The 20,663-nt window shown below is 43.4% G+C and overlaps 1 protein-coding gene across 3 annotated transcripts in view; it reads right to left on the bottom strand.

The window, feature by feature from the left end:
- PQLC1 (PQ loop repeat containing 1) overlaps nt 1-20,663 on the bottom strand; it is a 104,732-nt gene that overhangs the window by 73,333 nt on the left and 10,736 nt on the right. For 2 of the 3 annotated variants that reach the window (XM_006031100.3, XM_025212755.1), the window contains exons 3-4: nt 16,218-16,351; nt 11,084-11,137 (exon numbers count right to left, since the gene is read on the bottom strand). In XM_006031100.3, coding sequence (XP_006031162.1) covers nt 11,084-11,137; nt 16,218-16,351 — 188 coding nt within the window. The remainder of the gene's footprint in view (nt 1-11,083; nt 11,138-16,217; nt 16,352-20,663) is intronic. The other variant, XM_025212756.1, reaches the window with a different exon arrangement.

Raw genomic sequence — 20,663 nt, 5'->3', positions numbered from 1 at the left:
GTTGGTCGTGACTTGGGTAATTCTTAGTTTGCTTGTTTGGATCATCCTACACGAATCTAAAGACTCAGTAACTGAAGAAAACATGATAAAACAACTTAATATTGCAGAATAGATCAAGAAGGTCACTATTTCATCACCAAAATGTTTTCCTCCAATTATCTTACCAATTCGCAAAGGACTTAAATGTTTCTCAATGTTGGATATGCAGTCATGCCCCTATCCATTCTACCAGGGGAATACCCATGATATCAACACCTTTAAACGCCACACAAATGTCGGGCCCTTACTATTCAGATCTTAAAGGAAATGAAACCTGGCAGGATATAAAATGTAACCGATTTGATTATATACGGTGAGCCTATGCCACTCTGGGAAAACTTTGTTAGACCTGTAACGGATCTGAATTTGCAGTAGAAATCAGTAAATGTGAGATAGAATTTAAGATAAATGGTGCATAGTTCTCTAATGGTTCCTGGATATCTAATTATACTACCAGACAAAGTGGATTTTCAGGTTATTATACACAATAAATGATGAGACCATGCTGTAACGATAGCTGCGGGTTTACTGCACTAGCTGACCATTATTTCACATGTGGAGACAAGGCCTATAAACACCTTCCTTCCGGTTGGGAAGGAAGATGCTATGTCTCTGCAATATATCCCGCTATTGCTGTTAGATCTTACTTGCCAAAAGAAAAGATTCGCAACATGCAGGAAATTACAGAAACTCAGAGATTTTAGAGAATCATGTTTCCCAACTATAGCGCAGGCTTGGCCATGTCTGAAATAAAGAAGGTTGCGGCATCCCTAAAGAAGATAGCTAATGCTACTGCCATTAGTCTTCATGAAATAAATAATGAAATGAAAGAAATAAGACAGATGACTCTACAAAACAGACTTGCTTTAGATTACATGTTAGCCAGCAAAGGAGGAGTCTGTGCTTTAATTGGTAAAGAATGCTATACTTACATCCCCGATAATTCAGAAAAAATACAAGATTTGGCTGAACATATTCAAAAGAAAGCAGCCAAATTACATGAGCCAGACAACTGGAATTTAAGTTCATTGTTCAGTTCCCTTTTTGGCTCCTTAGGATCCACCATTATTCATGGATTATTGATATTCTTTATTATTATCGTACTGATATGTGTAATTTTCATGCTCGTACGTTGTTGTCTAAGCTACATATCTAAGCAAACCCAACCAGGGAATAGATTAATGTTCCTGCAAATATCTGAACAAAATTATATATATATATATATATATCGAAATAAAGTTTCTACCTGACCCGATTCTAAATTCTACAACGTGATTCTTCCATGACAACTGCAAGGTGGCAGCAGTGCACTGGGCTGAAATGCTATGTGGGCTGATTCTGTAGTGTGGAGAGGTTTTCTTGCTCAACTCATTCCTCTGCAAGGGAAACCCAGCTGCACAGGACCCACAGCAAGAAGTACGTTCTCCAGTACAGGAAGTTCTATAGATCTCCTCCAAGTCTCTAGTCATACAACTTTGCCAATAGACCCCTGCCAGACATACAGGTAAATGCACAATGGGATCCGATGCAAAATCCACACAATCGCATTTCCTGCCATGCCACACGTGCATGGCAAGAGGCACGATTGGGGGAAATCGCACATCTGACACCTTAAATTTCACTGCAGTAGGAACCCAGGATTACACAGACTCCCATGGCTGGTAGTCCCATCAACTGACAGGGCTCCCAGCTAGGGTTACCATATGTCCAGGTTTTCCTAGACATGTCCTCTTTTTTGGCCCTCTGTGCTGTGTCCGGGCAGGTTTTCTAAATAAGAGCAGATGTCCGAGTTTTCTGCTCTCCTGGGTTGGCTGCTTGGGGCTGGGAAGAGCAGGCAAGGCGATTGGCTGTTGGGGGTCATGTGCTCCCTGCGCAGGCTCTGGCAACAGAGCGCGAGAGCCCATGTAATGCAGGAGGTGCTTGGGCAGCAGGGCAGGGGGGCAGGGATCTGCAGGTTGGGAGTGAGAGGCACCAGCAGGACTGGGAGAGGAGCAGGGGGCTGTAGATCAGGAGTGAGGGGCACAGGAGATGGGACAGGTGACAGTGTGGGGCACTGGCAGCACCAGGGGGATAGGGGGATAGGGGTGGGGGGGCAGAGTACTGCAGCTTGGGAGCAGCACTGGCAGGGCTGGGTCAGTGGGTCCGGAGTGAGGGGCAGCAGCAGGGCTGGGGGAAGGTGTAGCTTGTCAGTGAGGGGCAACAGAATGGGCAGGGGCAGAACACTGCCCCCGCACCCCCCATCATATTCCCCTTGCCTGTCCCCCCCCAGTGACAAGTGTCCTCTTTTTTAGACCTGGAAATATGGTAACCCTACTCCCAGTCCCAGGGGTGCACCTGGACACATGGCAGGAACCAGCTACAAAGTCATTATACATTTTTTGTGTGAAATGAGTTTGTGGCTTATTCCTTATTTTATCATGCCATTCATTGACTGAATGCAAGGCTGCATCACAATTTAAGATGCGATTAACTGGTTGAGTGTAATGTGTGGGAGGGACCTAAGTATACACAGGTAACCAAAAAACCTTCACATTTATAAGGATTTATTTATACAAAACTTAAAACTATCACTCCATCCTGAGAAAGCAAAACAGAACAAAACAGGATAAATACAGGAAGAGTAAAAGAGAACACACCCACCCCTTTGACAGAATGACAAGCAGCTAACAAACACACTAAGGCTAAGAACAGTCAAACAGCATGAGGGTGAATTGATTCAATCTTTCCATCCTGTAATGGCCCAAGCCAGAAGCCAGGGGGTGCTAGAGCATGCCTCGCTATTTGGCTGGAGCAGACAGCTTGGGCCAAGGCTAGCCTGCCCACCCTGCAAAGTGGGGCGTTTGCAGTGGAGGTGCAAAGCATCCTGTGTTGCTGCAAAATACAGAGTTAACCTGAATCTGGAGGGGATCTGGGACAGAAGTTCAATAAACCGATTTAACCCAAATCAGTTAAGTCTGATACTACATGTATCCAGATTTATCCTAAACTGCTTTTGGACATTTTGAAAGCAGTTTACATGCACTGAACTTCTGTTGTGTTACAGATTTGAACTGGTTTCCGATCACTTATGCCAGCTTATGTGCAATTTCTGTCCCTAGCCTAAGGCACTTGTACAAGCTGGAAAACACACAAAGCAAAGGAGGGAAAAGTTAATGGAGTAAGTTAGGAAAGCCTGCACAGCTCAAATGCCACTTCATTAACCAGAACTCTTTGATTCTGTCAATTCTTCAACTTACATCAAGAAAATATTCCTAATGAAGAAACCTAATGAGACATTTGCCATATGCTGTGATAACAGATACAAAACTTTAAAATATGATTCTAATAGAATGTCACAATTCTGTAGAAGTATGGAGTGAAGAGATTTCAACCCCCTTGTTAGCTCTGTGCACATCTCTTAGGGATCATAATTGGGTGCTGGCAGCCAAATCCAGCAACAACTATTTTATATATTTAAATATATACCACTGGCCCAAAGGTATCTGTAATTGACAAAATAAATGCAGAAGAAACCAAAAAAAACATCTAAATGACTGCTGATGGAAACTTCAGCTCTGCCTCATCTTCAACTGCAGTGACTGTGGTGAGGACAAAGCACAGTACACATAGTATATGTTAATTTACAGTATACCCACAGATGCTCATGGTGCTTTCCTACATAATAGGCCAACGTGGTGTCTATCTTCAAGAAAGGGAAGAAAGTGGATCTGGCAAACTATAGGCCCATCAGCCTGACCTCTATCCCGGGGAAGGTCTTAGAAAAGTTTATTAAAGAGGCCATCCTTAATGGACTGGCCAACACCAACATCCTGAGGGATAGCCAGCACGGGTTTGTTGCGGGAAGGTCTTGCTTGACCAATCTCATTTCCTTCTACGACCAGGTGACCTATCACCTGGACAAGGGAGAAGAGATTGATGTCATATATCTTGACTTCAAAAAAGCCTTCGATCTGGTATCCCATGATCACCTCTTGGCGAAACTGGCCAATTGTTGCCTTGGGTCCACCATGATCCACTGGCTGGCAAATTGGCTCTGTAGTTGGACCCAGAGGGTGGTAATTGACAGAAGTCAATTGTCATGGTGCCCTATGACCAGTGGGGTTCCCCAAGGCTCTGTCCTTGGACCCATATTGTTCAACATCTTCATTAATGATGTGGACACTGGAGTCAGAAGTGGACTGGCCAAGTTTGCTGATGACAAAACTTTGGGGCAAAGCATCCACACCAGAAGACAGGGGGGTAAATCCAGGCTGACCTTGACAGGCTCAGCAAATGGACGGACAAGAACCTGTTGGAGTTTAACATTGAAAAATGCAAGGTTCTCCTCCTTGGGAGGAAAAACGTGCAGCATCCTTATAGGCTCAGCAGTGCTATGCTGGCTAGCACTACAGAAGAAAGAGACTTTGGGGTCATCATTGACCATGAAATGAACATGAGTCTTCATTGCGAGGCTGTGGCTAGTAAAGCGACCAAAACGCTGGCTTGCATCCATAGATGCTTCTCAAGCAAATCCCGGGATGTCATTCTCCCCTTGTACTCGGCGTTGGTGAGGCAACAGCTGGAGTACTGCATCCAGTTTTGGGACCCACAATTCAAAAAGGATGTGGCGAAGCTTGAGAGAGTCCAGAGAAGAGCCAGACGCATGATCGTAAGTTCTGTTTTCCTGACCTCTGACAACAGGCTGAGAGCTATGGGGCTCTTTAGCCTGAGAAAGTGCAGTCTCAGGGGTGATCTGATGACCACCTATAAGTTTATCAGGGGTGACCACCAGTATCTGGGGGAACGTTTGTTCACCAGAGCGCCCCAAAGGACGACGAGGTCGAACGGTTATAAACTCCTGCAAGATCATTTCAGGCTGGACATAAGGAAGAATTTCTTATTGTCTGAGCCCCCAAGGTCTGGAATAGCCTGCCATCAGAGGTGGTTCAAGCACCTACATTGAACACCTTAAAAAGAGAAAATGGGATGCTTATCTTGCTGAGATCCTATGACCCCAGCTGACTTCCTGCCTTCGGGCGGGGGGCTGGACTCGATGATCTTCCGAGGTCCCTTCCAGCCCTAATGTCTATGAAATCTATGAAATAATTGCAAGCATAAGGTGTCTGCAAGAAAGAGAAAAACAGAATCTTCTCCCGTGCTATAAAGGACAAGGTACAAGACAAGAGATTTAGATGAAAGTTTAGGAAAAACTGCTGAACTAAAAGAGCAGTCAGATAATGGAACAAGCTGCTTCGGGAAGTTATGGAATCTTTTTCATTGCAAGTTTTCAAGAAGAGCTGGACAAGCATCTGTTTGGGATGGGTTATGCAGGAACTAAATCTGGAATCTACACCAGGGATTCAACTAAATGACTCTTAAGGTTTCTTCCAATTCTGTGAGCAAAGAGAGGTTCAACACAGAGGGAGCTGAGAGCTACCTAAAGCTCAAGTACCAGGACTCAACATACTAACAACAGAGTTAAGGGTTCGAGAGCTTGATGATTCTTCATTTTTCACTACTTTATTGGTCTCCTAACTGAAATAAAGGGGAGAAGAGAAGGAGGCAGCAGCAGAGAAGTGATTTACTACAACTAGCATGCTACAGTCACTCACAGCTCTAGTTAGAGCAAAAGTAATGCACACTTAAATTTTGGAATACCTATCTATTTAATCACACTGCTGTATTTCCAATTCATTTATGTATCAGTACTGCCTAAATGAACTGACTTACGCAGAAATGTACTTTTGCGCACACAGTTTTTAAAAATACTTCTTGGTATATTGTTGTACTGAATAAATTAAGCATTTGCACTAAGGTGGTTTTATTTTTCTTTTTGGTGGGAGGGAAGAGGGGGTTATTTGTTTGCTTTTCTAAACGTTGATATCATTTGGACTCTAGCTCTCTGGACTAGAACTAAGCAAAAGTTCAGGCCAGTATTCTCACACTATTCAGTACTATGCGAGACAACAAACAAGTTATTTTCAAGATTGAAAATAAATTTTACACACAGAAGGAGAACCCTCCCCCCCACCAATGTGTTTAAATGTTTGAGTAATAACAAAAAAACTGAACAAAAGAGGGCTAGTGTTTCACCAGAACTGTTGCTTCTTAGTTCTTCCTTTTCCTGAACAGGAATACATTTTATTTCTATATACAAACCAGAAGCCAACACCCTAGGGCAGATGCTCAGCTGCTGCAAATCGTCATTGCTTTATTATAGCCAATGGGGCTATGACAAATGACACCAGCTGATGGCATTCTCCCAGTCAACGGCATCTAGACGGCTTTCAGAATCAAGCATCAGATAAAAGCTTTTCAGGCTACAGCTATGAGGAAAAACAGGGGCATTAAGTGGTTTGCTGGATTACTGACAAGTATGCTTAAGCCAGATCCCTGAGAGCAGAGAAAAGACTCAGTTTCTTCAAAAGGGGCATCAGATGACAACCTCAGCATTCATCTAAGAAGTTCACCACAAGTGCCATGGGACAGAGTAAAAATATTACTGTCAACAGTTTACTTGTCATGCAATGAAGCAACTCCCACAACCACCAAGCTTAGGTTAAAAATGAGCACAATATATTTATTGTAAAATCATTATGCAGTTGTAACACATATTTAAGTAACTCCTGTAGGTTGGAATGGGAGTTGTAGAAGGGGCGATTTGGAGGGTCCAGACAGACTCCCTTTATTCAGGCACAGAGCCCTGTACATGAAACAACTCCCAAAGCCTAGAAGCACTAGAAGAATTACTTAGTTACTAAAATGTGAAGTTGAAAATCCCAGTTATAACCTCTTACTCGAAAAAGCAGTGCTGTACAACTCACTGCAAGACATACAGAAATACACAGCCTCCACACCTAAAACACACCCCCACTCCCTTATGTAACATTTTCATGAGAATCCCAAGCCAGGCAAGCAATTAAGTAAGATCTGAGCTAGGGACAGAAGTTACACAAACTGGTCTAAGTGAGCAGAAACTGGTTTAAACCTGTAACAGAACAAAAGTTCACTGCATATAAACCACTTTCAAAATGGCTGAAACTGGTTTGAGATAAACCTGGTTGAATGTAGTATCAGACTTAATTAACTGAGGTCAAACCGGGTAGACCCCTGTGCTGGAGGGAGAGGGGAAATAAACCCCCTCCCTGCCCTCTTTGCCTAAGGGGGCCACCCCGGGCAGCCTCTGGCCATGCCCCTGCCCCTGCCGTTCGAGCGGCGAGGGGGAGGGCCCTTGATGGGGCAGCAGCCCCTGTGATGGTGTCCCGGGAGTGCAAGCTTCTTCACAGCATGGGGGTGCTGTGCTGCAGGTGGGAGCGAGGCACGCAAAGCTGCTGCAGACTGTGCAGGACGATTGGAGGCGGCGCACTAGCGGGGGCTTAGGGGATTGTGGCCACCCCTCTGAGCCTCAATGCCACTGCTCGCCCCACACAGTCTGCGGCAGCTCTGGCCACCCCACTCCCACCTGCAGCTTAGCCCCCCCCCGCCAGGAAGGGGCTTGCGCTCCCAGGACACCATCATAGGGGCTGCTGCCCCACCAAGGTCCTTCCCACCTCACCGCTGGGGTCCTGGGGAGAAAAGGGTGGGGGGGGGTGAGAATAAACGCCTTCCCTGCCCCCTTCGCCTCAGGGGACCACGACAGCCAGCACCTGGCTGCGCCCCAACCCCTGCAGCAGTGGAGGAGGGGAGGGCCCTGACACAGGCTGCGGCACCCAGGCCAGGCAGACCCTGCCACTGGGACAGGGGACAGAAGAGGGAATTAAACCCCATCTCCATTCACACCAGGCTGGTGCTGGGGATGGACATGCCCCAACCACTGGAGTAGCAAGCGGAGAAATGCCTGACAGAGGCTTCTGTGCCCCTGCCTGGAAGACCCTGGCTGGGGTCCGTGCTGGTGGGACAGGGGGGGAAATAAATTTCTTCCCTGCCCCCTTTGCCCTAGTGGGGCTGGCATCTGGCCATGCCCCTGCCCCTGCTCTGTCTAGGGATCAGAGGGGTGGGGCTAGCCCTGCTCCAGTGGAGCAGAGAGCACAGCCCAGCCCAGGGCTGCAGAGCATGCTGGGATGCTGGGGGACTCTGATTTAACTTAACCTAGGAAGGAGTTTTGTATAGGATTTAAGCCACTCCAAGGCAAGAAAGCACCGTGTCCCCCACCACTCGGATTTTTTTAATTCAGTAGTATATGATATGCCTGCCTATTTACCTGTATGTTTCAGAAGCATTTTAAACATATCTAGACTAGTATGAAATGTACGCTTTTTTAACAAGCGCATACACAGAATAGACACAGTAAACTGAATAATTGAAGTTGGAAGCACTCATGTTAACCTGCCGTTTTCCTATACAATAGGGCAGGGCTGTTCAACTTCAAAACATCTGGGGGCCACATGCCCCACAGGCTGCAACAGCAGGGGCCCACACACTGCATGGGCAGCACTAGTGGGGCTCATGGGCCCCCGGGGCTGCATGCATGTGCAGGTGGGTGCACCCCTATGTAGCACAGCACCTCATTTCACCTTCAGCTCCCTGCCAGGTCCCTTGCATCACCATGCCACAAGGTCACTCCAAGCTGCCAGGCCAAGAGCTGGCAGTGGCACCCAGGCGGGATCCCAGGGGCTACGGGTTAAACCCTTAGCCTATGAGCTACCAGCTGGACAGACCTGCAGAAAGGGGAAAAAAAATTGAGTATTTCTTTTGATCCCTCTGGCTTTGCAAAGCTCAGGCTCATTTTTTAATTTGCTCATCACGGGTATCATGGAATTCAGTTACATGAGCACTTCTACAGAAACTCCTAGGACCAGTATCATCTAATACAATTAGTGAAAGCTCTTAAGCAACTGATATTTAGAACTTACGCATTTTGGTTTTTTTACAAAAACAAACAAGAGCTAGTAATACAGCATTCACCAAATCGTTTCCATTGCCTTTATTTTCTTGAAGCATTCAAAATTAGCCAACCTTTACCCTTCAACAAATGGACAGAAAACTATATCCACCTATAGCACCACAAAAGAAACAAATGAATATGGGCAACAAGAATGTAAACATGTTAGGGATGGCATTTTTCATTTTTACTTTCTACAGGTTAGTATGTTTTGATGTAGCAAGCCAGAGAGAATGACTAAAAACTAGAAGTAAGACAACCAGCAAAACGAACACCATTTGATGCCAAATCTCAAAAAATAAGCTTTTGCAAAAGGTATAATAGGAAAAGGTGCTTTTCAAAATAGTGGTATTTAATCAACATGCACTTTTGAAATACTACGATAGAAATGTTCTCTTCAGAAAAATTCAGATGAATACTGCTTTTGAATACTCTGGGTGCATCTACACGTACATTAATGCACATTAAATTTAGTACCGCCAATGTGAGGTACTAAATGAATACGAACTAGGCTGCATGCTTTTTTTAGTTTTGTTTACTGTGCAGTAGACTAGGGGTCAGCAACATTTTTGGGCAAAGTGCCAAAAACACCCATAACCTTAATGTATAAGATGTTGGTATGCCAGAGGCACACAGTGGGGAAACCACGAGGGGCCTGAGCCTTGTTGCGGCAGCGCAGCCCAAACCCCTTGCCCACTGTCCAACCCGAGGCATGCATGCCAAACAAAATGCTTTCACGTGCTACGCTCTGGTACCTGGGCTGGGGGTTGCCTACCCCTACAACAGACCATTTAACTGCACATTAGCATAATGTTATTTTTTTTATGTCATGTTTTAATACGCAGTACAATAATCTACTGCACATTAAAGCGCATATATAGACATGCCCACTGTTATTTAAAAATCAAATCCCCAGGCCTGGACTGAAAGTTTCAGGGAAGTGCTCTGTGGTACACTGCTATGCAGGAACTTCTCTACTGATCAGAGACTGCACCCTTATTTACCTATGTTTACAACAGATTAACTTATAGTGATTTGAAGTCCCACCAGTACTCTTATTTTGAATGAGGAATTCCATGCTACGCTCTGTTATGACTTCCCTTACATTGCCTCCTTGTCACTGCAAGCAGAACTGAAACTCAGCATTCATAATCCAAAATAATCAACACCTACATGGCATTTTGCATCATCTTAACAAATTCAGTGTAGAAACCAACTTAAATTCAAGTGATGCAACTTTGGTGTTTATACTGGGACTTGTTTCTCTGAACTGGCATCTAAGCTCCTTCTTCAACTAAGAAGCTTGTCACAGTTGCAAATCATTGGAATGCAGTGATCTACTACTATAGTACATGTTAGGAGATAAGCCTTGCTTGAAAGGGAACAAGTTTGCAGTGCCACCAGGACACTTAACACAGGCTAAACTGCTTGAGCACGGGTCTGTTTGCTAAGATGACCTTGCTGAAACAAATACAGTCATAACAACAGACTCTTCTGGTTACTGAACTGGAAATGGTACACAGACACAGAGCACACTATATTACTCCCTCTCTCTAGCTAAGGAACACTCAGAAGTTTGAATGGATTCAGTTGAGATTTTAATAGTGACAGGAGACCAACGTATGTGGGATCCATGGAAAATTAAAGAATGGAGTAGGAAAGCTTCACTGATCTTGTTACCGACCACTGTTATTTTGCTGAACTTGAGATACTATGGCTTAGCCTAAAGCCATTCCCATACTTTTTATAGCTTGTTTCACAGTGGAATCTTTCCGGAGAAAGGGCTCATGATAGAGAAGACAGTTCTGTGGGGGTTGAGGAGATAAAAAATATTGGCATGACTCCACAAATTCCATTCCACAATACTTTGCTTCTCTAACTGGGTTAGAGAAAGGAAAATAAAATAAAATCAAGTAGAATGATGGGTTGTGCTGGCAAATTCAAAACCTCCTTTAAAAACAACTGGTTTCTAGCACAAAACTGAAAGCATCTTTTCCTCTAGAAAGGTTAAAAATTAAACAGATTTCAGCATCTCAAGAAAAGATAGAATAAACATCTCCGTAGAAATGATCATACTATCATTTCTAACATGGTAAGAAAAAAAAAGCAAAAAGAAAAAGTAAAGAAGCATGAGTTATGTTTGAGATGGCAACTTCATGCAGGGTGGCCTTGCACAGTACATACCCAGATAGGATCTCTTGGGAGGTGCTTTGATGTCTTCGTCCTTACTATCTGCGGCTACATAAAAAAAATAAATTGAGAACAGGGACGAAGAGAAGACAAAACAAGCTAGTTAGATCCAATACAACTGTTGCTCTTTTAGTTTGTATTCAAGTTTAGTTGGTTAGTACACTTTGCTGATAAAAAAATAAATCATGCCAAAGAGTTTTAGATTCCATGCCATCTACAGGACTTTCCCCAAGATTTCAGGGAAGACTGAAAGCTGAATGGTCTCAGTATATGACCCCATAACAATGCGATGGGAGAGAAACTAGGGGAGAAAACAAAAACTGCAAGTAACACGCAACCTTCAAGTTATGGTACAAATATGCATCTGTTTTCTACAGAAATAAAGTTTATATTGCTTCTTTTTGTCTTATAACCTCAGGTAAAAGCAAGGGTGGAAGAGATTTTCAGAAAAGAATTACGTAGGGACAGGTAAGTACAGTATGTAAAAACAATGATCTGCCTCAGGGTTTTGCAGGGAACTGTGTTCAAGAATGGATTTCAACCAACTTAAACTTACAATCACTTGTGTCAGAGGCTGATGAAGAAAACTGCCAATGCAAGTAATTCATATCCTGAAAGATTTAATTTTATTCCACACACCCTCTGCAGGTCTGAATTCCAGTTATAAACCACATACTGCCCAATATTGTTTTTCCAGGGCTCTCTTCAAGGGATCAGGGCATTACAGTAAATAGGGATAAGACAACACTAGATGGATGGAAAGATTCCAAAACAGAGGAGAATAAACAAGTTGATTAAAAAAATAAAACAAAACAACCCAGTGGAGTTCTTGTTCCACTTAGTCAGAGGCAAATGCTGCAAGACAAATAATAACTAAATGGGAACTGCCATCACCATCAGTGCAAGACACTGCAGCCACCCATGTGCCAAAAGAGAAACTTTCCAAGGTAAAAGTCGTCTTTGCTTAGGACCAATAGATAAAAGTGTACCTTGCATTTGGCCACATGCTACTAACTAAAGATTCCAGGGATACAACTGGGGATAGGGCTGGGGGGAAGGAAAAGACATCACTGCCACATTGGGCCTAACTATATCTGCCCAGGGCATTCAAAAAGTGCTTAGTAATTTTAGTTGCTTCCATTTTTAGATGGCAGCTTGAATCTCCTTTAAAAAGGGACTCAATTTTCAGAGAGTGATTGCCTCACATTCTGACTCTAAACCAGGCATCCCGTAAGAGAAGCTCTTCCCCTCCAGAAAGAGAGAAAAAAACCCACCAATAGTCACTTTTTAAAATCTTGCCCTTTTAGCACAGTTGCACTGATGTACGAAAGAATGCACAGAGCAACAATGAAAAGCTGATTTATACAAAGAAAAGAGCTTAAATAAAATAAAACCCCAGCAAACTGAGCTATTCTGTACTAAACAATCCAGCCACAATGCACACTACTGCTGCAGACACCCAATTAAACTGGGCAATGACCAAGGAGGGCTATTACTACCATTACAATAGTGTCAGGATATCCAAAAATACAAAAGTCTGAGTATGATCAAAATGGAATTAAAAAAAAAAAATCCAATAACTTATGTCTGTGACATTATCTAAAGCCTGCCTCATATTAACATAGCTTTCATAGCACATTGTCATCCTTTTGAAAGGGAATTTTAACTTCTCAATGGTAGGAAAAGTCTCTTGTATCCTATATCTTCGATAAAAAACTTCAGCTATAAAAAAAAAAAACCCACAACAGGATGCACAAAACAGGATGTAATCCCTCTTAAGTCGACTATATACAATTATGAGAGACCTCTTGAATAAAGGGGTGGGGGGAGAACAAACAGCAGCATGAAATGCGCTTTCCTACTTCCAACTGACTTGCAGTTTGCGAGTGCATAAGAGGATAAATCTTTCCTAGAAGTCCCAGAGGGAAAGAAATAAATATTCCAGTAAAGAAACCAAAAGAAGCAAAGTTTCCCTAATAACAAGGCAGGAAGAAATAACTCTCAGAGGAGATTGTGTCGCTCTGACAGAGCCTAGGGAGGCTACACTTTTTAAGCTGAAAGGGACACCAGATAAATGAACATGTCAGCAATTTACACTGCTCCAACTAAATGGGTTTATGAATATACCTAACTAACTGCCACTAACATGCTCTTCAAACCAGTGTTCAAACTCACAAAACTGGTCTGTCAGGATTGAGAGTGACCACTCCCCTTACTGCCAGGAAGATAAAAAAGTTCACTTCCTCCTGAACTAGCTATTCCAGAGGGATATTTTGGATAACTAGGAAGGTCAACAGGGTAAGGAGATGGAAAACAAACAAAAAAAAGCCCCATATTACTTCTGTATAATTCAAGACCTATTGGGCCAATGTGCACCAAGGTTATTAGAAAGCAAAATAAGGTAGCCACCATTAAATGAAGATGGAGTAAGGACATTTTTACTTTTTAATTTACAATTATTTTGTGAGGACATTAGAGAGGAGGAAAAAAAGATTAAAGAAGTCCTACAGTGCTTGGATATATCACATCACAATACAAAATTTGGTACTCTCCATCCAGAGATCTCAAATACTACTCAAAAGTACTAAACTGAAGCTTAGTCTAGGAGAAAGTGAAGTACAGAAAGATTTTAAGAGCTAGCTCAGAATCACATGATAAGTTGTAGCAGAGCCAAGATTAAGCACACAGATCACGTGATTCCCAGTTGTATGCTTTAACCTCAAGCCTATCCTTCCTCTCTTGATATAGAACCATTTATGCCTACGCACCACAAAATGCTGATTTCAAGTCAGTATGTTACAACTACCAGTGAATTCAGAGATTCTGCGTGTTAATAGTTTCCATTTTTCCCCCATCCGGTAAATCTTACTACTGTAATCATATCACTAAATAGCCTTATCACTTAAGAGAAAGCTGTGGGAGAGAAAACTTGGGAGAACCACACAGTTGTACTGTGCTGTTCCAGTAGCAGACAGTTTGCAAAAAAATACAATAAGCTTTTTACTTCTTTTTTTTCTTTGTAGCAAAAGCCCTCAACAGGCCAAATTAATTTCTCTGGCTGATTAAACATATAGCAAAAACTGACTCCTGGGGAAGGACATCCAGTGACACAACAAGCTCCTGCAACAGGTATCCTTACATACTAATGAAAAAATTGGTTTCCCCAATAGGTAACTGTATATCAGTACAGGCAGGGTTTTTAAAAGGGAAGGTGTCCTGGGCTGGATTGGATTCCCATCTCTAGCAGTTATGTAAGAAGCCTGCCAGACAGAGGAAGAGAAGGTGGGCTGGCCCAAAGATTTACTCCTTAACTATACAAAATGCAAACACAGAGATGTCTACACAAGATGTTTACTGTGCAGTTGCCTAATTCACTGCAGTAAATGTCTCAGCATCTATAGATGCACCCTAACAGGGGCACACAAAACTAAAACTCCACAGCAGCACAGGGCTTGTAAATACAAGTCCTACCCTGATGTGGGAGTTTTTTTGTGCGCAGCATCTCACATGTAGACACTGAGCCAGCTGGCTGGGGCATGCGGTTGCTCCAGTGCGGGAGCTGCCTGCAAGCTAGCCCCATGCTGAAGTACCCTTGTGCTCCAGCCATTCCCTCCAAGCACACTGAACTCAGCTAGAGCACACCCAGGCTGGCAGGCCAACCTCCAGGGCCCTCTGCCAACTGCAACCTAGCTCAATGTGCTGCAGTCTGGGTGAACATGGAGACACGCACAGGGGGAAGCTTTCTGCTCTTTCCACAGCCAACAGGAATCCTGAGGCAGAGAGTAAATGTTCTTCTCCCAATACTTCTTTACACTTCAATCCCTGCCAAATGTGGGAAGCTTTCTAAAGTCATTCATCCTCTTAAAACTAACACTTTCAGAAAACAAAGTCCCAGACAACAAAACAGAATAATGGATGGGGAAGAGAAAGTTGCAGATGATTTCATGTTCTTTAGGAGGTCACTTACCTGGGCAACTTTACAAAACACTCCAAAGAAACTGGGGCATGAGGGTAGGAACTATCTTTCTATTAAATGGATAATGTATTAATCTGTTAAATGGATTACCCTGTTGCTGAGCACCATGTATGGCCTTTTCGGGCTCGCTCACCCTGGAAAGGCTGTGGTACATGAAGCTGGAGCAGACCCTCACTTAAGGAAAGAAACAGATGGAGGAAAAAAAGTTACACGCCTATGTTGCCAAAACAAGTGAGAAGCTGACAGGTTTGCAGTCTGTCACCAACAAGGACAGGCGGAAAATAAGATGTGGAAGTAAGAGATCTGCGGAAAAACGTCTTACATTCGAAAGCTTGTCTAACTTTATCCCAGCTACATAGCTGGACCAATAAAAGATATCACACTAAGAAATTCTTGCCCCTCACATAATTTCGGGACCATCATGGCTATCTCATCATTCTGACACTACTCAAATAAAAGTCTGCATTTTTCACACTTCCAAACTAAAAGAAGAAAGTTGCTACAATGCAAATAGCATTATTACAAGATCTATTTAAACCAAAAAAAATGATATTCAGGCCCACATTGGAAATACTGACATCAAAAAGCTCTGCATACAGCAAGACCACAGCAACATGTGGTACTACAATGTATTCATTTTAGACATTCAAGGGACATTGCCATGTTATCACCCCTTACATTGACAATATGGTGACAAGAATAAAATATTTCATGTACCAGCAACCACACAAAAGTTGGAAACAGCAAAATGAGGTTTCCAACACTGGCCAGTTGCATCTCTCTGACCTAGAGAGTTGGCATGAAAGTACAGCAAAAGGAATAGAAGTTCTGCGCTCATTCAAGCTTGACTGTAGTATAGTCAAGGCTGGCACTTTAGCATGACTTTCAGAATCACTTCCTAAGGGACTGCATTGAACACTGAAGAGAAGTCAGTCTCTAGGCTGAACTAAGACCCATTTAGAAATAAATTAAATCTTAAAAATTATTTGGAAGAAAATTATTTTAAATTAAACATTTGGGAAGTCCCATGCTGAATCATCAAGAAACGATGGTTTGATGCAATACATACAGAACTTTTACCCAACCATAGATACTTTAAAAAAATTAATTTGGAAACACTGTGCTTAGGAACAACCTGTTACCATCACTGACCTGCAAAGGAGCGGCGTTTTAAGTTTAATTCATTTGACACGCGTACTTCAGTGCATAGTTTCAGCATCAGTAACATAGTAATGATCATGATAATGCTCTGCCACAAAAGAGGGGACTCAAAACGCCTTCCAAACCTAAAAAGTAAAAAAATAATAATATATTAAGCATCTCAAAAGATGATGAGCTTTATACTCCAATTATCTCCACCCATCAATCATAGCTGAATGTTTCATGATTGGATCCTAAACAAGGACCATTTGTGAGAAATCTGCAGAGAAGTGCACTAACTAAATATAATCACAGTCCACTTGCATCTGATGTAATGCCCTTGGATAGGATGTCACTGGAGATGGAACCAGAGAGCTAAGGATATAAAAGCAGGAGCATCTCCTGCTGGAGCTAAAGGCCAGGTTTGTTAGTATCAACAAAGATAAGCCTCCAGTGGCCCAACCACACACAGAAAGAGACAGCAAGCAAAACTGTGTTAGAATGGGGGGTGTTACGTATGGCTTTTGAAGTGGATGTACAGAAGCCAAGTAGAGTCCCTCCGGCACCAAACTTGGGACTCCATAGATATCATTTATGAAATACATTAGATGAACTCATACTAGCAACTGCATTCACTCTCCCCGTCCCTGCCCAAGAAAAATATCATGACTAATCTGACATTTTGAATTAGAACAGCTCCCTCCCTCCCATCCTCCAACACAACTACAAGCATCAGGCTTCACTGTTTCCCACCCCAGTCTCCAGCACTCTGGGTAACTTGACAACATGCACCAAAGATCATCAAATCTAAGCTAATCTGAACTGGGGAGATGGGGAGGAAGAGACCAATTTCAAAAGCATAGAAAAAACACCACTCAACTGAATATAGGGACGTGGCAATATCCTCCCCTGCCCACCCCTCATTTTAATTTATATTTGCTTATGAATTATGTTTGCAGGGGATTAGTGAGCTCTCCTACACCTCATGCAGAAAGAGAAACATGGAGTGTAGCCAGAGAGCTACTATGTTTGCACTAGATTCTGTCATAGGAAACAAGACCCCTTCTTCCTATATTACTTGCGGAACAGTTCAACAGTCCCCCTAGACATCATCCATAAGCAAATTAAAGAGAAAGGAGTGGGAGTAAGGGGCGAGGAAGGCAAGAGAGAAAGGAAAGTCTGTCACACACAGTTCTTGCAAGATGTGTTAGATTTATATCAGGGAGGCATCAGGTATGCAGTTGTGAACTTGTTCTCTTTTACTCTCTCCTCTTAAACATAGTTGTTAGGCTTTGCACCTGGCTGTTTCTTAAGGAATATGGTAAAGACATACTGTCAAGCTCTGTAACTTCCTGCAGTGCCACTCAAAGTAGCAGGAAAATGATTGGTTAGTTAATGTTTTATGACACTTCAGCAAAAGGTAAGAAATAGTATGCTTTATTTTATATTGCTATAGCATAAGTAAAGGGGTTTGATGCAAGGTCTCCCATCTGCTGGGAGTCCATATTATAAATGCCCGCAAAATTGGTTCCAGTAATGCCTGAATACGATTTTTAAACTTGATTTCTCTTTTATGGCAAAGCTCTGGGCAAGGCCAGAGAGATCAGCTATGCCGGTCATCAAGCCCTAGCACCGTGCAAGTGCTAAATAAGTGAAAATAAAATGTACTACAATCATGTCTTTAGAGAGTTTAATTTTTATTGTTATGGATCAAATAAGTCCCCAGCTAAATTATTTCCTGACAAAAGAAAATGGAAAGTACCAGAGTGCAGGCTTACTGAGCTTCCCTGGAATTATTCCTTTCTCTGGGGGGGCCAGGTGGGTCTCCTGCAGAAACAGACCATTCAAACAGAAATGGCCAGGTATTTAGCTGCCTAACCATACCCACCTAAAGTACTCCAAGAGAAGTCCATAAGCCTCCACACTACCACCCATGACCTCCAGCTCTTCTGGCAGCCACATGCAAAAGGCCTTCTCCTCTACTACTACTTTTGGGGAACAGGTAATCAGGAGAAGGTTTCAGTTTGTGGGGGGGTCATACCATGGCAGAGTCAGGACCAACAAATTCAGAGGTTTGCTGCAGGATGGTGGTGGGGAGATGATACAGCCAAGTCTAGGCATCCTAGTCAAAGTCACAGGAAGAGCTTCCATTGTGTCAGGAAGAATGGGTTGGGGGAGAAAACAAAGCAGAGGTGCCATTGTGGCCCCAGCTCCTCGCCCCTCGCAGTCAGATTCAACTGCTGAACCTAGAGGTTCAGGCCATCCTTATTTATAAAGCCACCCATGACCCCTTGTGTTTTGCTAATCACACCCTAGAGCAGCATGAAGAGTGAGCACAGCTAAGTGGCAACAGCCCTTAGATGGCTCCTTCCTTCAGCACAGTCATGATACATTGTGTATCCTATTTAACAAGAGAAGTAACCACAGTCTCTCCAACACCCCTGTGCACTGCCCCTCAAGCTCTGGGCACAGCAGAGGAGTGTGGGAGACACAAAGCAAATACTCGACCTGGCAACCATGGGGCCCAAGGCTAGGGATAGATATTCAAAAAGCCTGAGCCTGAATTGATTCAATTTATGCAGGTTAGCCTAACTTGGCTAGGCTGAACCAGTTTGTAACCGTGAAGACATCCCCTCTGGACTCAGCCCATCCACAAAACAAAATCCTCTCTCATTAGTTCAAGCTCTTCTCAAACAGCTTTTTCCAAGGAAGGAACAGAAGGACATTACCAGTTGACCTGCTGATTAGCTCCAAAAGCCCTAAGGGGACACTGTTCTGTCCGTGTCCCAGTGAAATTGGACATAGACATGGACAGACACCCCCCCTCCCCAGCATTAGCTAGCATATCACATGCCTAGGGTCCATGCTGTGGGAGAGGGAGGGAGAAGGGGTATCCCTGCTTGAGCAGCGAGCAGGAGGTGGGGCAGGGAAGCCAGGCAGACCCTGCTGTACCTGCAGTCTTTCCTCGGAGCTCTGGCCAGGGAGCAGGGGGACAGGATCAGCTCTGCTCTCTGGAGCAGACAGCAACACCCAGAGCTGCAAAACATCCTGGGATGCTGGGGGACTCTGGTTTAACTTAAACCAGGAAGGCGTCTGGGACAGATATTGCACAAACCGGTTTGACCCAAATCAGTTAAGGCTGATACTACATTCAGCCAGGTTTATCTTAAACCAGTTTCAGCTATTTTGAAACTGGTTTACGTGCACTGAACTTACCCTCTGCTACAGGTTTAAACCAGTTTCTGATCACTTAAGCCAGTTTGTGTGTAATGTCTGTCCCTAGCCCAAGTGAATCATTTTGCTGGAGGCCCCCAAACTGCTTGAACTGACCCTGTTCAGTTGCCTCGTGGGACTTTCAGAAAGGAAGAATCTGTCCAACTGTTAGCAACAATTGGCAAAAGCCCTCTACAGTAGATGTAGGAAATGCTTATCCTGTTACAAGAGCATTTTTAAAAGGTTAATTCAGTTGTTGTAAGAGGTGCCGAGCTAGCAGCACTATAGGCTGCAGTTCTATTTACTTTTTCCAGGAAAGACTGTGGTAGTGCTAGTTCCCTCTGACTGATTCACTAACATGCTTCAGTCTTGACCCAGAAGGAACACACTTGAGTCTCTCCTAGCCCATTTAAGCCCTGGTACATCCATTGGGACCGCCCCCAGTGGTATTAGACTCTTGTGATAAACGCTGCCCACTTCAAACAAAGAAACATAATTGCCTCAGGCCACCATGCATCAGATGACGAGGTACAATCCCCATAAGTTTGTTTCATGTTACAACAAGGGATCGGGAAGGAGTCAGAAGGTTCTACAGCTAACGCTGAGTCATCTACCCTTTTAAAGCTAATGATTATTGAAATGGCACAGAAGAAGTCACATGCAACTGAAAGTAAATGACACAATTCTTATAGTAACTGCAAACAATATATGAGGTATAGATTTAACATATCACAGCACACACAGCATAGAGTTTACACCACAAACTGTCATTATCAGTAACCATTCCTTCTTTAGGTGACATGCATTTTCTAGATACTGTGTCTATCTTATCCTAGATAAGATAAAACTTACAGAGCATCCATTTTGCTCAGTAGCATTAAAAATGAATGTCAGGGATGGGGGCCAGGGGAGGAACACATTCCAACAGGCAAATTTTAATTTGTATGTGAAACTAGGTTTCAAAAGCTGGTCTCCCAGTAGCACAATACTACTGTTTTGGCATCCAGATTCAAAATTCTCCCTGTCTCCATTCCCAAAGAAGAAAGCACCAGGAGTGCTGGGAAGGCAAGGAAGACTAGAAGACCCTGGTGTTGCTATTTAGGTTTCAGGAGCTGCATTCAACCATCTTTTCTACCTGACAAAAGTTGTTGCTCATATTGTTATTAAAGCAGGGACTTGTGGATGGGAAGGTTCAACAAGCTTTTTCATACGGGGTGGAAGATTCCATAAGGTACAAAGGTGCTC

The sequence above is a fragment of the Alligator sinensis genome, unplaced genomic scaffold, assembly GCF_000455745.1.
Source record: "Alligator sinensis unplaced genomic scaffold, ASM45574v1 scaffold969_2, whole genome shotgun sequence".
NCBI lineage: Eukaryota > Metazoa > Chordata > Crocodylia > Alligatoridae > Alligator > Alligator sinensis.
The sequence above is the reverse complement of the archived record's forward strand: the minus strand, read 5'-3'. Positions and strand labels throughout refer to the sequence as shown.